General features: G+C 52.7%; 1 protein-coding gene across 8 annotated transcripts in view; it reads left to right on the top strand.

Moving 5' to 3' along the window:
* Nucleotides 1-15,613, top strand: part of DNM2 (dynamin 2) — a 114,268-nt gene that overhangs the window by 33,181 nt on the left and 65,474 nt on the right. For all 8 annotated transcript variants that reach the window (XM_055371666.1, XM_055371668.1, XM_055371670.1 and 5 more), the window contains exon 2: nt 9,027-9,100. In XM_055371666.1, coding sequence (XP_055227641.1) covers nt 9,027-9,100 — 74 coding nt within the window. The remainder of the gene's footprint in view (nt 1-9,026; nt 9,101-15,613) is intronic.

The raw sequence follows: 15,613 nt of genomic DNA on the forward strand, positions 1-15,613 counted from the left end.
TGACAAAGCAAGACTCCATCTCAAAAAAAAAAAAAAGTTAATAAACTACTTAATTGTGCATCTCCTGTGTGCCAGCCCTACTCTATGCTTTGGGGATGGAATGTTGGAGGATCCCACCTTGGGGAGCTGTGTGTGAGCTCCCCACACAGCTCAGATGGGGGTATGGGGTCTGTATGTGAGCCAGAACAAAATGCAGCTAAGTAACATTTAGCATGTGTTAGTTCCCACAGAGAAAAATGAGGCATGGGGGGCGGAGGTGGGAGAGGTGTGAATGGGGGTGAGAGAAGTCTCTGAGGAAATGTCATTCGAGCGGAATCACTCTGAGCTTGGCAAGGTTACCCTGTCTTACTGACCAGGAAGCCTAGACCAGAGAGGCCAGGAAGCCCGCCCAGGATCACTCAGCACATAGGTGGCCAAGCAGGGACTGGAATTCAGGGCAGCCTGGGTGCACAGAGGGCACTGTAGCAGCAGCAAAGAGAGAGGAGAGGAGTAGGTAGATTTCAGTACTCTCAGAATGCGGATGGGATCAAGGAGGAGGAAGTAGATGACGGAGGCTGGAAAGTCACTTCCTGCTAAGTGGCCAGTGTCAGTGTTCCGGGCAGAGCTGCTTGGGAGGCGGTTTCTGGAAGGCTCCAAGTACTCCTGCTGCTGTGTCCCAGAAAACTCTTAGGACCAGGCCCCTGCTCACCAAGCTCCTAGGAGATTTCTGGGGGGCTCATTTCGGAGGCAGTCCAGGCCGAGGGTGAATGTTGCTGCCCTTTGCATGCAGCAGTCTGGGAACTTTTAGAAGCAAAATCGGATAAGTCCCAGGGCTCCTGGCGCTCTCAGCCTGGCATGCGAGGCCCTCTGCGCCTGCCCTGCCCTGTCCTCAAACTCTCCCCTGAGAGCTGCGTCTCCGTCACCCAGGCTGTGCCCTCCTGTGCCCGACTTAGAACTGTTCGGAATAACACTCAAAATTTTAAGGAAATTGAACACTCGAACAAAGAATTTTTAGCAAAGCAATTTTACTTCTGTACAGAGGGGTGCTTGTCCTTGGCCAGTCGCCATGAGAGCACACCTGAACAAAGGGGCACGAGAGCCTTTATTCCTGGCGCAAGTCCTGCTCCTGTACCCTCTCCCCATTGGCCAGGGTCGGGTCATACAATCTAAACCCATTTTGGTTGGCTAAACATTTGAATTTTTGTAGATAAGGTGGGCACGTAAAAGAGAGAGGAAAGGGGAAGGGATGTCTGTAGTGAACTAGAAAGTTAGTCTTCTTTTTAAATAAGGGAAGGAATGTGAGCTGGTACTGGTAACACCTGGTACTGTGGCATGCCTGGGCATCTAACAAAGCCAGAAAGGAAAAAGGAAAAAAAGAGAGTGTGTATGTGTGTGTGTGGGGGGGGGTACTATGAATTAAAAGATTGATCAGCCTATTTGAAGAGAAACCTCATCATATTCCACAATACCAATACCCCAATACCCCAGGCCCAGAAAGTCACCTTCTCCTGCATGTGCCCACAGCTCTGTGTTCTCTTGGGCGTCACTCCCACCCTATGTTCTGAAGCTGTGATTGTCCGTTGTCTGAGCTGGGCGCTGGTGGAGTCTGGGGCATCACCATTGTCCTCACAGTGCCTGGCGCCTCAGACACAATCAAAGCAGAGTCACAGGACAGCACAGGCCACAGGCAAACACCAGAGGTCCAAAGCCGGGCCCTGGCTGGGAGTTACTGGAGGGTCTGCCTAAGATGTGTTCGCTCAGAAGGCCAGGTGCCCTGGTGGTTAGACAGCTCAGGCCCTGTGCCTTCAGTCCATGTTCATGCCACCCCCAGATGCTGTGTGACCCTGGGCAGCCCCCACCCTCTGGGCCTCATTTGCATCTGTAAAATGGAGCCAGCAGACTCATTTTAATGGATCCTGTCATGGTTAAATGGGTTAATAGGCAGGTGCAGTGGGGTCATTGCAGGGAGTTCAAGACCAGCCTGGATACCATAGTGAGACCTTGCCTCTACAAGAAACTTAAGGTGGCCTGGTGTGGTGGCTCACGCCTGTAATCCCAGCACTTTGGACTCCATTGCACTCCAGCCTGGGTGACACAGTGCGACTCTGTCTCTTAAAGAAACAAACAAACAAAAAAACCAAAAAACTTAAGGTGGTGGTGGGTACCTGTGATCCCAGCTACTTGGGAGGCTGAGACGGGAGGATCACTTGAGCCCTACAGTTGGAGGTTGTAGTGAGCTGTGACCTTACCACTGCACTCCAGCCAGGGCAGCAGAGTGAGACCCTGTCTCTATTTAAAAAGAAAACAAAAAGGTTAATAATCATGAAAAGTTCTCAATGCCTTGCTTGGCATAGAGTCAGTGTTGAATAGCTATTAGCTACTCTAATGTTTTGAACTCAGTAATGCGTGTGTATGATGCGGAATTCAAAGATGTCGGAGAACATGCAGTGGCTCCTTCCCCACCAGGCCCCAGCCGCCCCGGGTCCTGTTTTGTTTCCCTTTGGTTGTCTTAGTCACAAAGTACAGACTTTCTTCTGTACCTTTTCCTTCCCCTTCCCCTTCCCCCCTCCCCCTTCCCTTCCCCCCTCCCACTTCCCTTTCCCCCTCCCACTTCCCTTTCCCCTTTCCCGTTCCCTTTCCCTTTTCCTTCTCTTCTTCCTTTCCTTTTCTTTCTTCAGTAAAACTGATCACTAGAAACCTTTTCTTTTTTTCTCACTTAATACACCCAGAAGGGAGTTACATGTCTAGAAAGGACAGGCTCTTTTAGTGTGTCTGTTGCTGCATAGCGGCATGGATAGGCCATAATTTATATATAAATACACATATTTTATTCTATTTTAAAGGTTTTTGTTTTGTTTTTTTCCCCCGAGACGGAGTTTCGCTCTTTGTTGCGCAGGCTGGTGCAATGGCGCGATCTCAGCTCATTGCAACCTCTGCCTCCTGGGTTCAAGCAATTCTCCTGTCTCAGCCTCCTGAGTAGCTGGCATTAAAGGCACCCACCACCACGCCTGGCTAATTTTTGTATTTTTAGTAGAGATGGGGTTGCACCATGTTGGCCAAGCAGGTCTCGAACTCCTGACCTCAAACGATCCACCCACCTCGGCCTCTGAAAGTGTTTGGATTACAGGCGTGAGCCATTATGCCCAGCAATATATCTTATATATAAGGTGATTGAAAATATATGTTTTCAAAAAGAAAACATATTTTCAGTCAGCTTCCTTAGGTTGAACGTAATTTGTATTTAACTAGTCCCCTGTTGCTGGGCTTTAAAATTCTTTGAGATCTGAATTTTTCGTCTTATTGAGAAACTAACAGGGTTGTAACAATTCTGTGGGCAAATTTTAATGGAACGTCTACCCTGTACTTTTGTATCTGAATCTTCCCGAACATGTTCTCCTCGACTTGTGACCTTTTCCTGAGATTTCAGTTAGATATAGTTAATCGCTTAAGTCTTTTTTTTTTTTTTTTTTGAGACAGAGTCTGAGTCTGTTGCCAGGCTGGAGTGCAGTGGCGCTATCTCAGCTCACTGCAGCCTCCGCCTCCCAGGTTCAAGCGATTCTGCCTCAGCCTCCTGAGTAGCTGGGACTACAGGCACCCTCCACCTCGCCTGGCTAATTTTTTGTGTTTTAGTAGAGACGGGGTTTTACGATGTTGGCCAGGATGGTCTTGATCTGCTGACCTCATAATCTGCCCGCCTCGGCCTCCCAAAGTGCTGGGATTACAGGCGTGACCCACTACACCTGGCCAATCGCATAAATCTTAAACATATACCGTGATTTTCTTGTCTTCTTCTTCTTCTTCTCTTTTTTTGGAGACAGTCTCCCTCTGTTGCCCAGGCTGGAGTGCAACGGCGCAATCATGGCTCACTGCAGCCTCAGTCTCCTGGGCTCAAGTAATCCTCCTGCCTCAGCCTCCCGAGTAGCTGACACTACAGGGGAATGCCACCATCCGCAGCGAATTACTTTTTACTTTTTGTAGAGGCAGGGGCTCGTTATGTTGCCCAGGCTGGTCTCGAACTCCTGACTTCAAGTGATCCACCCACCTTGGCCTCCCAAAGTGCTGGGATTACAGATGTAAGCCACTGCTGCAAGTTTTGATTTTCTAATAAATGATTGTACCTTGGTACCTACTGGCTAGATCAAGATGCAGGACTTCTTCATGGTCTCAGAAAGTCCCTCCTGCCCCTTCTAGTCCATTTCCCAAAAGGGAACCACTGCCCTGATTTCTATCTCCAGAGACTAGCTTTGCCGGTTCAAGTTCAAGTCCACCCTGTGACTCAGCAAGAGAAACAAGGACATGTGTCTACAAAAAGCGCATATGAGAATGTTCAGAACAGCTTTATTTGTAATAAATTCAAGCTAGGAAGACCCCAAATGTCCATCCAATGGTGACTAGAAGAACAGACTGTAGTCCATCAGTGCAATGGACAGATTCGACCACGAAAAGGAATGAACGTCAGACACACGAAGCAGACAGGATGTCTGTGATTGCATCACATGCTGCTCCTGTGTTGTTTTATCATTGACATCTTCCACTTGCACACTTCAAAAATAGTCATTGAAAGGATGGAGCAGGGGCACTGTTGTGAGGGGCACGTGCTGTCACCGCCGCTGCTGGTGATTCAGTGTCTAGCCAGCGCCGCATGGTTTCTGAGATGCTGCATTTGTCTTTTTTTTTTTTTGAGACAGAGTCATTCTGTCACCCAGGCTGGAGTGCAGTGGCGCGATCTCAGCTCACTGCAACCTCTGCCTTCCAAGTTCAAGCGGTTCTCCTGCCTCAGCCTCCCAAGTGGTTGCGATTACAGGTGCCCACCACCACACCCGGCCAGTGTTTTTTTTGGGGTTTTTTTTTTTTTTTTTTTTTTTTGGTATTTTGTATTGTTTTTGTTTTTGTTTTGAGATGGAGTCTCACTCTGTCACCCAGGCTGGAGTGCAGTGATGCGATCTCGGCTCACTACAATCTCCGCCTCCCGGGTTCAAGCCATTCTCGTGTCTTAGCCTCCCGAGTGGCTGGGATTACAGGTGTGCGCCCTCACACCCGGTTAATTTTTGTATCTTAAGTAAAGGCGGGGTTTCACCATGTTGGCCAGGCTGGTCTCAAACTCCTGACCTCAGGTGACCCACCCACCTCGGCTTCCCAAAGTGCTGGGATTACAGGCGTGAGCCACTGTGCCTGACCTGAGACGCTGCGTCTCTGATGTGCAAGATGCCAAGTGTCCCTGCCCCTCAGGTCCCTACCTGTGAGCTAGGTGGCCTGGGGCTCTGGTAGGGCCAGGGCCAAGGCTACTTGTAGCGTTCATGACGTTAATCCCCTGGGACAGCCTGGTGTCCACTGTGACTACTGTGACGGAAAGACAAGGGGCCATGCTAAGAGGTGACTTTGGGGTCTGTCACCTGCATGGGGCGCCCCCTCGCTGTTTCCCTCGCTCAGTTCACTCCGCCTCCCAATTGATGTAGCTTGTTCCCTCAGTCCCCCTGCTCAGAGAACCCTCTCCAATTATCCCAGCCCCCAACCCCTCTCACCCCTGCAGTATGTCTTCCTCGCACCCACCCCCATCAGAATGTTGGCGCCAGTGTCACCAGCACCTCCCCAAGTGCTCAGGAGCCAGTGAGAAAAGTTCGCTCCTTTTCATGCAAGCCATGAGCTGTGATGTTGTCCAAGTCTCGTATCCTGTTTGTGCCTCAGGCTCCTCATCAGCCGAATGGGAGGCTGACGGAAAGGGATTAGAGCTCAGGCATCAGCTTGAACTGGGGCACATGGCGTGACAGGCCTAGTGCCTGGCAGGCAGGTCCCTCGGGCTCTTTGTCATCCTCAGCAATGTGGCTCGAAGACAGGTAGCATCCCAGGCCTGGAGAGCTGACTGTGCTGCCTATGGCTGCAGAGACAGGATGCTGCAGAGGCCAGGGCTCGTCCCCCAGAGCCTTGCGAGTGTCTGTAGGGCGCTCCCCTCTGTCTTGCCTCCTCCCACCCTCTGGCTCTTCTCTATCCAGCCTGCCCTCAAGTTGTGACCATCCACCTCCCAAACTGCCCTGGAATCTGCCTACGGCCTGTCCACTGCCCTCCGTACCCCTGCCTGCCATCTCTCTGGTTTCACCCCTGATGTCACTCACATGAACCACAGCGGTCACCCCCACCAGCCTCCTGCTCCTGCCCTCTCCTCTGCCCTGCATCAGCCAGATGGGGGGTTTAAAAGCTTACATTTGTTAATAATCTGGCTAAAGCTTAACATTTATTGTAATCCATCCCTAAATCCCAGCTGGTGGCCTTGCTCTAACAGTGATGACCAGCCTCCTCATCATCATCCCCAGCACCGCCACCCTCAACCCCCCAGCGCTGACCACTGGAGGCTGCTTCTAAAACTTCGGCCCTGCTCTGCCAGCAGCGCCCCTGGGGGGTCTTCATAGCCCTGTTGCCCATCACGATCCCTTTTTTCATGCAGTCCAGGCTGCAAGCCCCCGCCGAGGGCTTGGGCTGACTTGTTGTGTAGTCACTGCTGTGTCTCTGCACCCAGCCAGAAGTGGTGGGACAGCCCCCCGGCTGACGGGCTAGAACCCATCATCCAGGGTGTGTGGAAAGAGCACATCTCCCCCCGACTCCACCCACTGGATAATACATTCCCAGGAATTTCCAGTGCCCAGCCCCAGCTGAGAAACAGGTCTTCTGGAACCCTCCAGCACCCTCATCAGGGGTTCCCAGCATGGGTAGGGCCACCTGCCAGCTGGGAATGATTGTAGTGCTAGTGACACTCACTCAGGGACCCAGGATGCTGTCTCGTTCTGTACAGGGCACAGCTGTACAGTACCAATTGCCCTGTGTCCTGTACAAATTTTCAACAATCCAAACATCTAGGTGCAAAACCTGTTTGAAATTCTCTGTGTTGGCCAAGCGTGGTGGCTCACACCTGTAAACCCAGCACTTTGGGAGGCCAAGGCGGGCAGATCACCTGAGGTTGAGTTCGAGACCACTCTGGCCAACATAGTGAAACCCTGTCTCTACTAAAAATACAAAAAAATTAGCCAGGCATGGTAGCGCGTGCATGTAATCCCAGCTACTCAGGAGGCTGAGGCAGGAGAATCGCTTGAACCGGAGGCAGAGGTTGCAGTGAGTTGAGATCGAGCCACTGCACTCCAGCCTGGGCAACAAGAACGAAGCTCTGTCTCAAAAAAAAAAAAAAAAAGAAAGAAAAAGAAAAGAAATTCCTTGTGCCTAGAACCTTTCACCATTTTGTATGAAACAACAGAATTTCCTTTCGAGCCTTTAATGTACCCCGAGCCCACTGTTTCTACTTCAGTCCTCACTGGAAAGCTTTCATTTTCCTTTCTGAGTGTACAGGGTGACTTCCTGTCTTCCTCCTTGCTGGAATCCTGGTGTATTCACTGTAAGTCGGAGCAGGCTACTCCCTCTGTCTTCTGGGGTGGTTGTGCCTGAGTCTTTTCCATTGTGAAAGACATGGAATTGATTCCTTTCTTCCTTCCCTCCTTCCTTCCTTCCCTCCTTCCTTCCTTCCTTCCTTCCCTCCTTCCTTCCTTCCCTCCTTCCTTCCTTCCCTCCTTCCTTCCCTCCTTCCTTCCTTCCCTCCTTCCTTCCCTCCTTCCTTCCTTCCCTCCTTCCTTCCTTCCCTCCCTCCTTCCTTCCTTCCTTCCTTCCCTCCTTCCTTCCCTCCTTCCTTCCTTCCCTCCTTCCTTCCCTCCTTCCTTCCTTCCTTCCCTCCTTCCTTCCCTCCCTCCTTCCTTCCCTCCTTCCTTCCTTCCTTCCTTCCTTCCCTCCTTCCTTCCTTCCTTCCTCCCTTCCTCCCTTCCTCCCTTTCCTCCCTTCCCTCCCCTCCCTCCCCTCCCTCCCTTCCCTCCCTTCCCTCCCTTCCCTTCTTTCCTTGATGGAGTCTTGCTCTGTCGCCCAGGCTGGAGTGCAGTGGCACGATCTCAGCTCACTGCAACCTCCGCCTCCTGGGTTCAAGCGATTCTCCTGCCTCAGCCTCCTGAGTAGCTGGGATTACAGGCGTGTGCCACCACACCTGGATAATTTTTGTATTTTTAGTAGAGACGGGGTTTCGCCATGTTGGCCAGGCTGGTCTCAAACTCCTGACCTCAAGTGATCCGCCCACCTCGGCCTCCCCAAAGTGCTGAGGTTACAGGCGTGTGCCACTGCACCCGGCCAGGATATGTACTTTTCTTAAACAGCTCTGTCGAATAGTAATTTACATTCCGCGAAATCGATCCATTTCAGAATTAGTGGTCTTTAGTCATTTTACAGTCCTTTTTTTTTTTTCCACACAGAGTCTCGCTCTATTGCCTAAGCTGGAGTGCAACAGTGCAGTCATGGCTCAGTACAACCTCAGCCTCCCGGGCTCATGCCATCCTCCTCTCTCAGCCTCTCTAGTAGCTGGGATCACAGGCGTGGCCCACCACGCCCAGCTAATTTTAGTTTAGTTTAGTTTAGTTTAGTTTAGTTTTTGTAGAGATGGGGTCTTACTATCTTGTCCAGGCTTTTACAGTTAATTTTAGTAAACATCACCATAGTCCAGATATAGAACATTTTCGTCACGCCAGAAAGCTCCTTCCCCTCCATTGGCAGTCACCCCCGTTCCCACATCCAGGTATCTACTGATCTGCCTTCTGCTTCTGTAGATGTGACTTTTCTGGACATGAAACACATCCTATTTTGTCATCAATAACTTTCCTCATATTTTACCCATATACATGTGGCATTGTGTTGATTTAAAACACATAGGAAATGTGTTGATCTCCTGGGTATGGGGGAAATTTAACAAATACATGCCAGGGAATGGGCCCCCTGGGAGTACGGGGGGTGGGGCACAGCCTGCCAGAGGGAAATGGTTCTGGTCACTATGACCTTCCATGCATACCTTCCTGAGCTCTTCAGGCCTCAGGACCCTCCAAGACCAGAGCATTCCCCAGGGCCCAGCTGGGGTTGGTGCCTTTGCTGAGGTCGCCCAAATTGCAAGACAGTTGCTCCACCACATGTGGTCACACTTCCTGCCCCTCGATCCGGACGCATGAGTAATTTCTGTCCCTCTCCCCCCCTCACAGGGACTTCCTTCCCCGCGGTTCAGGAATCGTCACCCGGCGGCCTCTCATTCTGCAGCTCATCTTCTCAAAAACAGGTAAAGTGGGGCGGCCTGAGGTTCAGCAGGAAGTGGATGTGGATGTGTGGTGGCCAGGAGTTGCTGGGGGCAGAGGGTGGAACTTGGGTCCTGGGCTGTCATTGGACATTGAATTCACATGTTCCACATGTGTGAGGAAATTGAAAAACGACTCAGTGAACACTTACACACCCACACTGCAAGCCCTCAGCTGTGACCAGAATGCCAGGTGCCATGTGTGCTTTCTTTTTTCTTTTTTTTGAGACAGAGTCTCACTCTGTCACCCAGGCTGGAGTACAGTGATGCGATCTTGGCTCACTGCAACCTCCACTTCCCAGGTTCCAGCGATTCTCTTGCCTCAGCCTCCCAAGTAGCTGGGATTACAGGTGTGACCCACCACGGCCGGCTTTTTTTTTTTTTTGTATTTTTAGTAGAGACAGGGTTTCACCCTGTTGGCCAGGCTGGTCTTGAACTCCTGACCTCAAGTGACCCTCTCACTTCGGCCTCCCTAAGTGCTGGGATTACGGGCATGAGCCACCACACTGGCCCCATGTGTGCTTTTCATGTGTTGTAGATAACCCGATTTTGCTGAACGCTTTCAAAGTCAGTAGCAGACGTGGTGACACATCCATCCTTCACGCCCCAGTGCACCTCCCCATGCAATAAAGATGCCTGTCTACAAAGTCCCAGCACCATGCCCCAGAGAACGAGTCATTCCCGCATGTCATCCACGTCCCAGTTTCTACTCAGCATGTCGCCAGTTGTCCCCCAGATATCTGGCTGGTTTTATAGCTGCTCTGCTCAATCCAATGCTATACTCTTTTGTAATCTCTTCTTCTCTTTTCATTAAAGCAGCCTCCCCATAATCACTTTTTTTATTTTTTTTAAGAGACAGGGTCTCACTCTGTTCCCCAGGCCGTGCAGTGGTGTAGTCATATCTCACTGCAGCCTCGACCTCCTGGGCCCAAGCAATCCTCTCCAATCAGCCTCTCGGGTAGCTAGGATTACAGGTGCACACACCACCACACCCAGCTGATTTTTTTTTTTTTTTTTTGGAGAGATGGGATGGGGGTTATGTTACCCAGGCAGGTCTTGAACTCCTGGCCTCAAGCAATCCTCCTGCGTCAGCTTCCCACAGTGCTGGGATTATAGGCATGAACCGTCACACCAGCCCTCTACCATTGCTTTTTATTTTTTATTTTATTTATTTATTTATTTTTTGAGACAAAGTCTTGCTCTGTCACCAGGCTGGAATGCAGTGGCGTGATCTCGGCTCACTGCAACATCCACCTCCTGGGTTCAAGCGATTCTCCTTCCTCAGCCTCCTGAGTTGCTGGGACTACAGGTGTGTGTCACCATGTCTGGCTAATTTTTGTATTTTTAGTAGAGATGGGATTTCACCATGTTGGCCAGGCTGGTCTTGATCTCTTGACCTCGTGATCCGCCCACTTTGGCCTCCCAAAGTGTTGGGATTACAGGCGTGAGCCACCGCGCCCGGCCACCATTGCTTTTTAATCAGACTTTGACTTTTAGGGAGACCCAGCCTGTTGAATATAGTATGGCCTATGTGTGGATTTTTTCCTGTTCTTTCCTTCCCTGGTCTCAGTGTATTTCTATTCTTCCCACCCGAGGCTGACATGAGGTGGGCGTATATCCCAGCTGGAAACCCCCTCGGGCCTCCTTGGGAAGGATCTTGGGTCAGAAGCTAGACCCGGGAGAGGTAAGGGTCTCCGTGCCCCTTCCCTGCTAATCTGCAACATCAGCTGTGGGCGTTCAACACTCAGTTTGTGTTAATGTCTCCTTGCGGCCCTTTTAAATACTCTCACACTGGGAAGGCAGCTGACACACACACCCCAGTTCTACAGATGGGGAAACTGAGGCTTAGCCATGCTGCCTGCCTTTCCAGTGGGCCCCAGATCTGGGACCTGCATCCAGTCAGATCTGACCTCAACGCCAGCTCTCAGCTTGGCCTCCCAAGACTCCTCACTTTCGTCCTCTGGCCCCGCCCAACCTGGCGAGAAGGCATGTCTCCAGTGAGAGACAGCAGCCGATTGGCCCACCACCTCTTCTTTATGAGCTCTGCTATTTCGTATGCCACCGATGGGCCAATGGGCTGCCACCTCTGGGTTCAGGCGTCCAATCAGCTGTGCCAGGAATGGGCAGCCCCAAAGTCCTGAGAATCACTATAGAAATCAGTCTTGGTAGTTTTCTGTTTCCCATTGAGCAGGATGGGGGACAGATGTGCAAACTGCATTTTTATTTTATTTTATTTTGAGACGGAGTCTCACTCTGCCACCCAAGCTGGAGTACAGTGGCGGGTGATCTTGGCTTACTGCCACCTCCGCCTTCCAAGTTCAAGCAATTCTCATGCCTCAGCCTCCTGAGCATCTACAGGCATGAGCTACCATGCCCAGCTAATTTTTTGTGTTTTTAGTAGAGACGGAGCTTCACCATGTTGGCCAGGCTGGTCTGGAACTCCTGAGCTCAAATGATCTGCCCGCCTCGGCCTCCCAAAGTGCTGGGATTACAGGCGTGAGCCACTGGGCCCGGCCACAAACTGCATTTTTAATGAGTCCCTGGTGATGCTGCCAGTCTCTGGCCACACCACTGGGAGAGCCTGCCCTGCTTGGTTTAGGCTTGGAGCGGAGACTGCCCAGGTTCCCAACCCAGCCCCTAGGGAGGGACCACCATTGTGTTTCCTGTCTGGACAGTGATGACAATAACACCACCTTGTTAGCGTTAAAGCACACGTTATTTACTACATGTCGGGGAGGAGGGGAGAGAAGCAGGCAGAGAGCCTTGGCCAGGAGGGAGCACAGAGCGCAGGCCTGCCCAGTACCTGACCCGGATGAACGATGATGGGTTCCTGATGTCTGTCCCCACCTTACAGAGGAGGGAACCGAGGCTTCCTGACCACTTGCCTTAGGGCACATGGGAACATTGTCTTTAAAGCCCACCCTTAAGCCACCTCTTGGGGGAATGTGGCCTTAGGCCAAGGTGTGACTTGACCAGATCCTGTGGCTGTTGGTGGAAAAGGGACCACAGGGGCCAGTGCTGAGGCCAGTGCCCTGGAGGAGGCAGGAGTAGGTGCTGGAAGGGGTGGGGGCAGGTGGGGGATGGGTGTGGCAGCTGTGGTGGAGGTGGATGCATAGTTGCATCCTGTTGGGCTGGTTGAAAAGGGAGTTCCAGAAGTGTCCCACATGGGTGGGGCCTTTTCCTGCCTCCCAGCTTGCACCCCTCAGCCCCGCCTGATCATGGCATTTTCAGTCTCTGTCTCCTTTTTTGTTTTGTTTTGTTTTGTTTTTTTTGAGACAAGGTTCTGCTCTGTGGCCCAGGCTAGGGTGCAGTGGCACGATCTCGGCTCACTGCAACCTCCACCTCCCAGGTTCAAGCAATTCTTCTGCCTCAGCCTCCCAAATAGCTGGGACTATAGGCACACACCACCTCGCCTGGCTAATTTTTGTATTTTTAGTAGAGACGGGGTTTTACCATATTGGCCAGGCTGGTCTTGAACTCCTGGCCTCAAGTGATCTGCCCACCTTGTCCTCCCAAAGGGCTGAGATTGCAGGCATGAGCTACCGCGCCTGGCAAATTTTTAAATTGAGATGAAGTCTTGCTATATTGACCAGGCTGGTCTTGAACTCCTGGGCTCAAGCAATCCTCCCATCTCAGCCTCCCAAAATGCTGGGATGACAGGGGTGAGCCCCTGCGCCCGACCAGGCTCCAATCTCTTATTGCTCCAAGTAGGTGCCCACTTGGTGCTGGGCCTTAGCTGATCTCCATGGAGGCAGCGTGAGCACCTGGCATGGTCCCAGCCCCCGAGCCCAGCCTGTGAGTGTCTGTTGGATTCACCTTGGGGTTGGGGGCCCAGAGAGAACATTCTAGGTAGGGAAACAGCATTAGCAAAGCAGTGTGGGGAGGCGGTGAGGCTTGGGAGGGGCCAGAAGGCAGGAGGGACTGGGACTGGCAGGCATGTTGAGGATTCAGGCAGTGGGAGCTGGGGTGGCATGCATGGTGGCGGGAGACCACTGGCTGCCATGTTCAGGAGGGACAGTCAGGGACCAGAATGCAAGCGGGGAGTGGGGGATAGGGAGTGGCAGAGAGGCTGGCATGGCGCCAGGCAAGAGGCAATGGGGGCCTGGCCCTGGTGGTGCTGGCAGATGCCAGGCAGTCTAGACTGTCTTCCAGGCGAGGCATTAAGCAGCATAGGCACCCTTGCTGGGGGAGGTGGGTGGGAGGTAGGACGCCCTACTAAGAGGAGAGGAAAATGAACACATCGCGGGCATCAGTGATTGCTGGGGCCGGCGGGGCCTTGTGGGGTATACACCAGACCACGTGGCTCCTAGGGATTGGCAGCTGGCTCTCTGTGACCAAACTCAGAACCAGGCTGCCACCCTTTACTGGCCCGGGACTTGTTAAAGTGACTTCCCTCTCTGTGCCTTGATAGCTTCATCTGTAAAATGGGGGTGATGGTGGCGCTGCCATCGTGGCCATGGCACCCCATTGGCTGTGGTATGCTGTCTCTTCCTGTGGGGTCTGATGTCCAAAGACAGGGCCCCCAGGGCGCAGCCCACGTTCCCCTCTGGTTCCCGCAGCTTGCCCTCATTCTAGCCATCCCCAGTGAACCATAACTTCCAGCCATAGAAGTTTAAACATTACCTAAGACCATAACCACCAGGAAGTTTGGTGGCCCATGGGTGAACCCTGCCCTCATTGGGAAGCAGCCCCGTAAACTCTGGGTGCCTGGGACTGTTCCTGTGTGGAATGTGCACAGTGAGGCCCTGTGAACCACCCCTCCCCACCGCCCTTGGCCTTGAACTGGCCTTTGGTGTGCTCACCGGAACCAAGGAAGAGATGTCAGGACCTGGCTCCAGGGCTTCCCATTGGCCTCAGAATCAAATCGAGCCTCCTTCTCAAGGCCTTGTGGCCCTTGCCAGTCTCTGGGACCTCACCTCCTCCTGGTCCCCAGCCACTGCCACCATCCATCTCCCTCCTGATTCTCAGGTCCAGCTTGCTGGTTCCCACTGCTGGGCCTCTGTGCTCACTGTGCTGCCTGCCTGGAACGCCCTGTTCCCCACATGCCGCTGTCTGCTGCTCACCCGCACCTGGTCACTTGCCGCCTTCGTTCCCCGGCAGCACAAGTTATCCTGTTCTTGTTTTTTCTTTTTTCTTTTTTTTTTTTTTTTTTTGAGATAGAGTCTCGCTGTCGCCCAGGCTGGAGTGCAGTGGCGCCATCTCGGCTCACTGCAAGCTCCGCCTCCCGGGTTCACACCATGCTCCTGTCTCAGCCTCCGGAGTAGCTGGGACTACAGGCGCCCGCCACCTCGCCCGGCTAATTTTTTTGTATGTTTAGTAGAGACGGGGTTTCACCGTGTTAGCCAGGATGGTCTCGATCTCCTGACCTCGTGATCCGCCCACCTCGGCCTCCCAAAGTGCTGGGATTACAGGCGTGAGCCACCGCACCCGGCCTGTTTTTTCTTAATGGACTCTCTCTGCGCCAGCACACGAGAACAGGCATGCAGCTCGGCTCTGCCCAGCACAGGGCCTGGCGCCGAGCAGGTGCTCCACATGCACGGCTGAGTGAACGAGCTCAAAGGGCTGGTGCTGTGCCCCTTCTTGCCTACTGGGCGGGAAGTGATGGGGGTTACTTTACCAAGCATCTTCCCCTGGTGAGCCTGGCCCATCACTCTACCATTCCATCTGCAGCCTTGTATCTAGAGAGCAGACCAAGCTGGCGTGCGTCAGGCTGTGGGCTGGCTGGGATGCCGGCCCAGGCTGACACCTTCCCAGTGGCAATTTGTCCTGGACTGGGAGATGTTTGCGTATTGCCTCGGATTAGAGAGAACTCAAGGGCTAAATGGGCATGGGAAGTGTTGTGTGCTGTGCCCACTTCTTGGTCTGCTGAAGGCTCTCAAAAGTCCTGCATGAGTGGATCCTGCCTGCTGGCGTGGTAGCTAGGGTCTCCTGATGGTGGCTGATCCCCAAGTGGTTCCCCCTGGTCCTGCCTGCCAACACCAGGTTTGGCAAAGGCAGATCTCCTCTCCTTGCCTTCAGGGCCAGCCTCGTCATTGTGTTCTTTGCTGGGGGAGCGGTGAGAAGATCCAGGGCAGAGCCCCAGTGTGCAAAGCACTGGGACCCTAGCCCAGCCCCTGAGGGTTCCCTGAGACTAACAGCTGAGCCGTGTTTGTGCTCCTGGTGGGATTTGATCGCAGTCGTATGGGAGCCTCGGCACTGGGTTCTGTGTCATTGCATTTTGGGGAAACTGAGGTGCTGAGAGAAGGGTAGGAACCCGGAGCTGGGTGTCGCTAGGCTGTGAAACCACGAGGCACCCCGAAAACTCTCCTCCCTCTCTCCCTCTCCTTACCTCCCCAAACCCTGCTGTCTTGTCTGTCGGACTGAAGGCAGGTCTTCCCAGCAGGACCTGGGCATTTCAAAATTCTTAAATAGTGCCAGCGGGCACGTGACCAGTGTGCTTTGAAGATAGGGAGGGCCATTCTCTGACCAAGGGCCTTCGGTCACTCTGGGGCTCCACAA

The sequence above is a fragment of the Gorilla gorilla genome, chromosome 20 (assembly GCF_029281585.2).
Source record: "Gorilla gorilla gorilla isolate KB3781 chromosome 20, NHGRI_mGorGor1-v2.1_pri, whole genome shotgun sequence".
Lineage (NCBI taxonomy): Eukaryota > Metazoa > Chordata > Mammalia > Primates > Hominidae > Gorilla > Gorilla gorilla.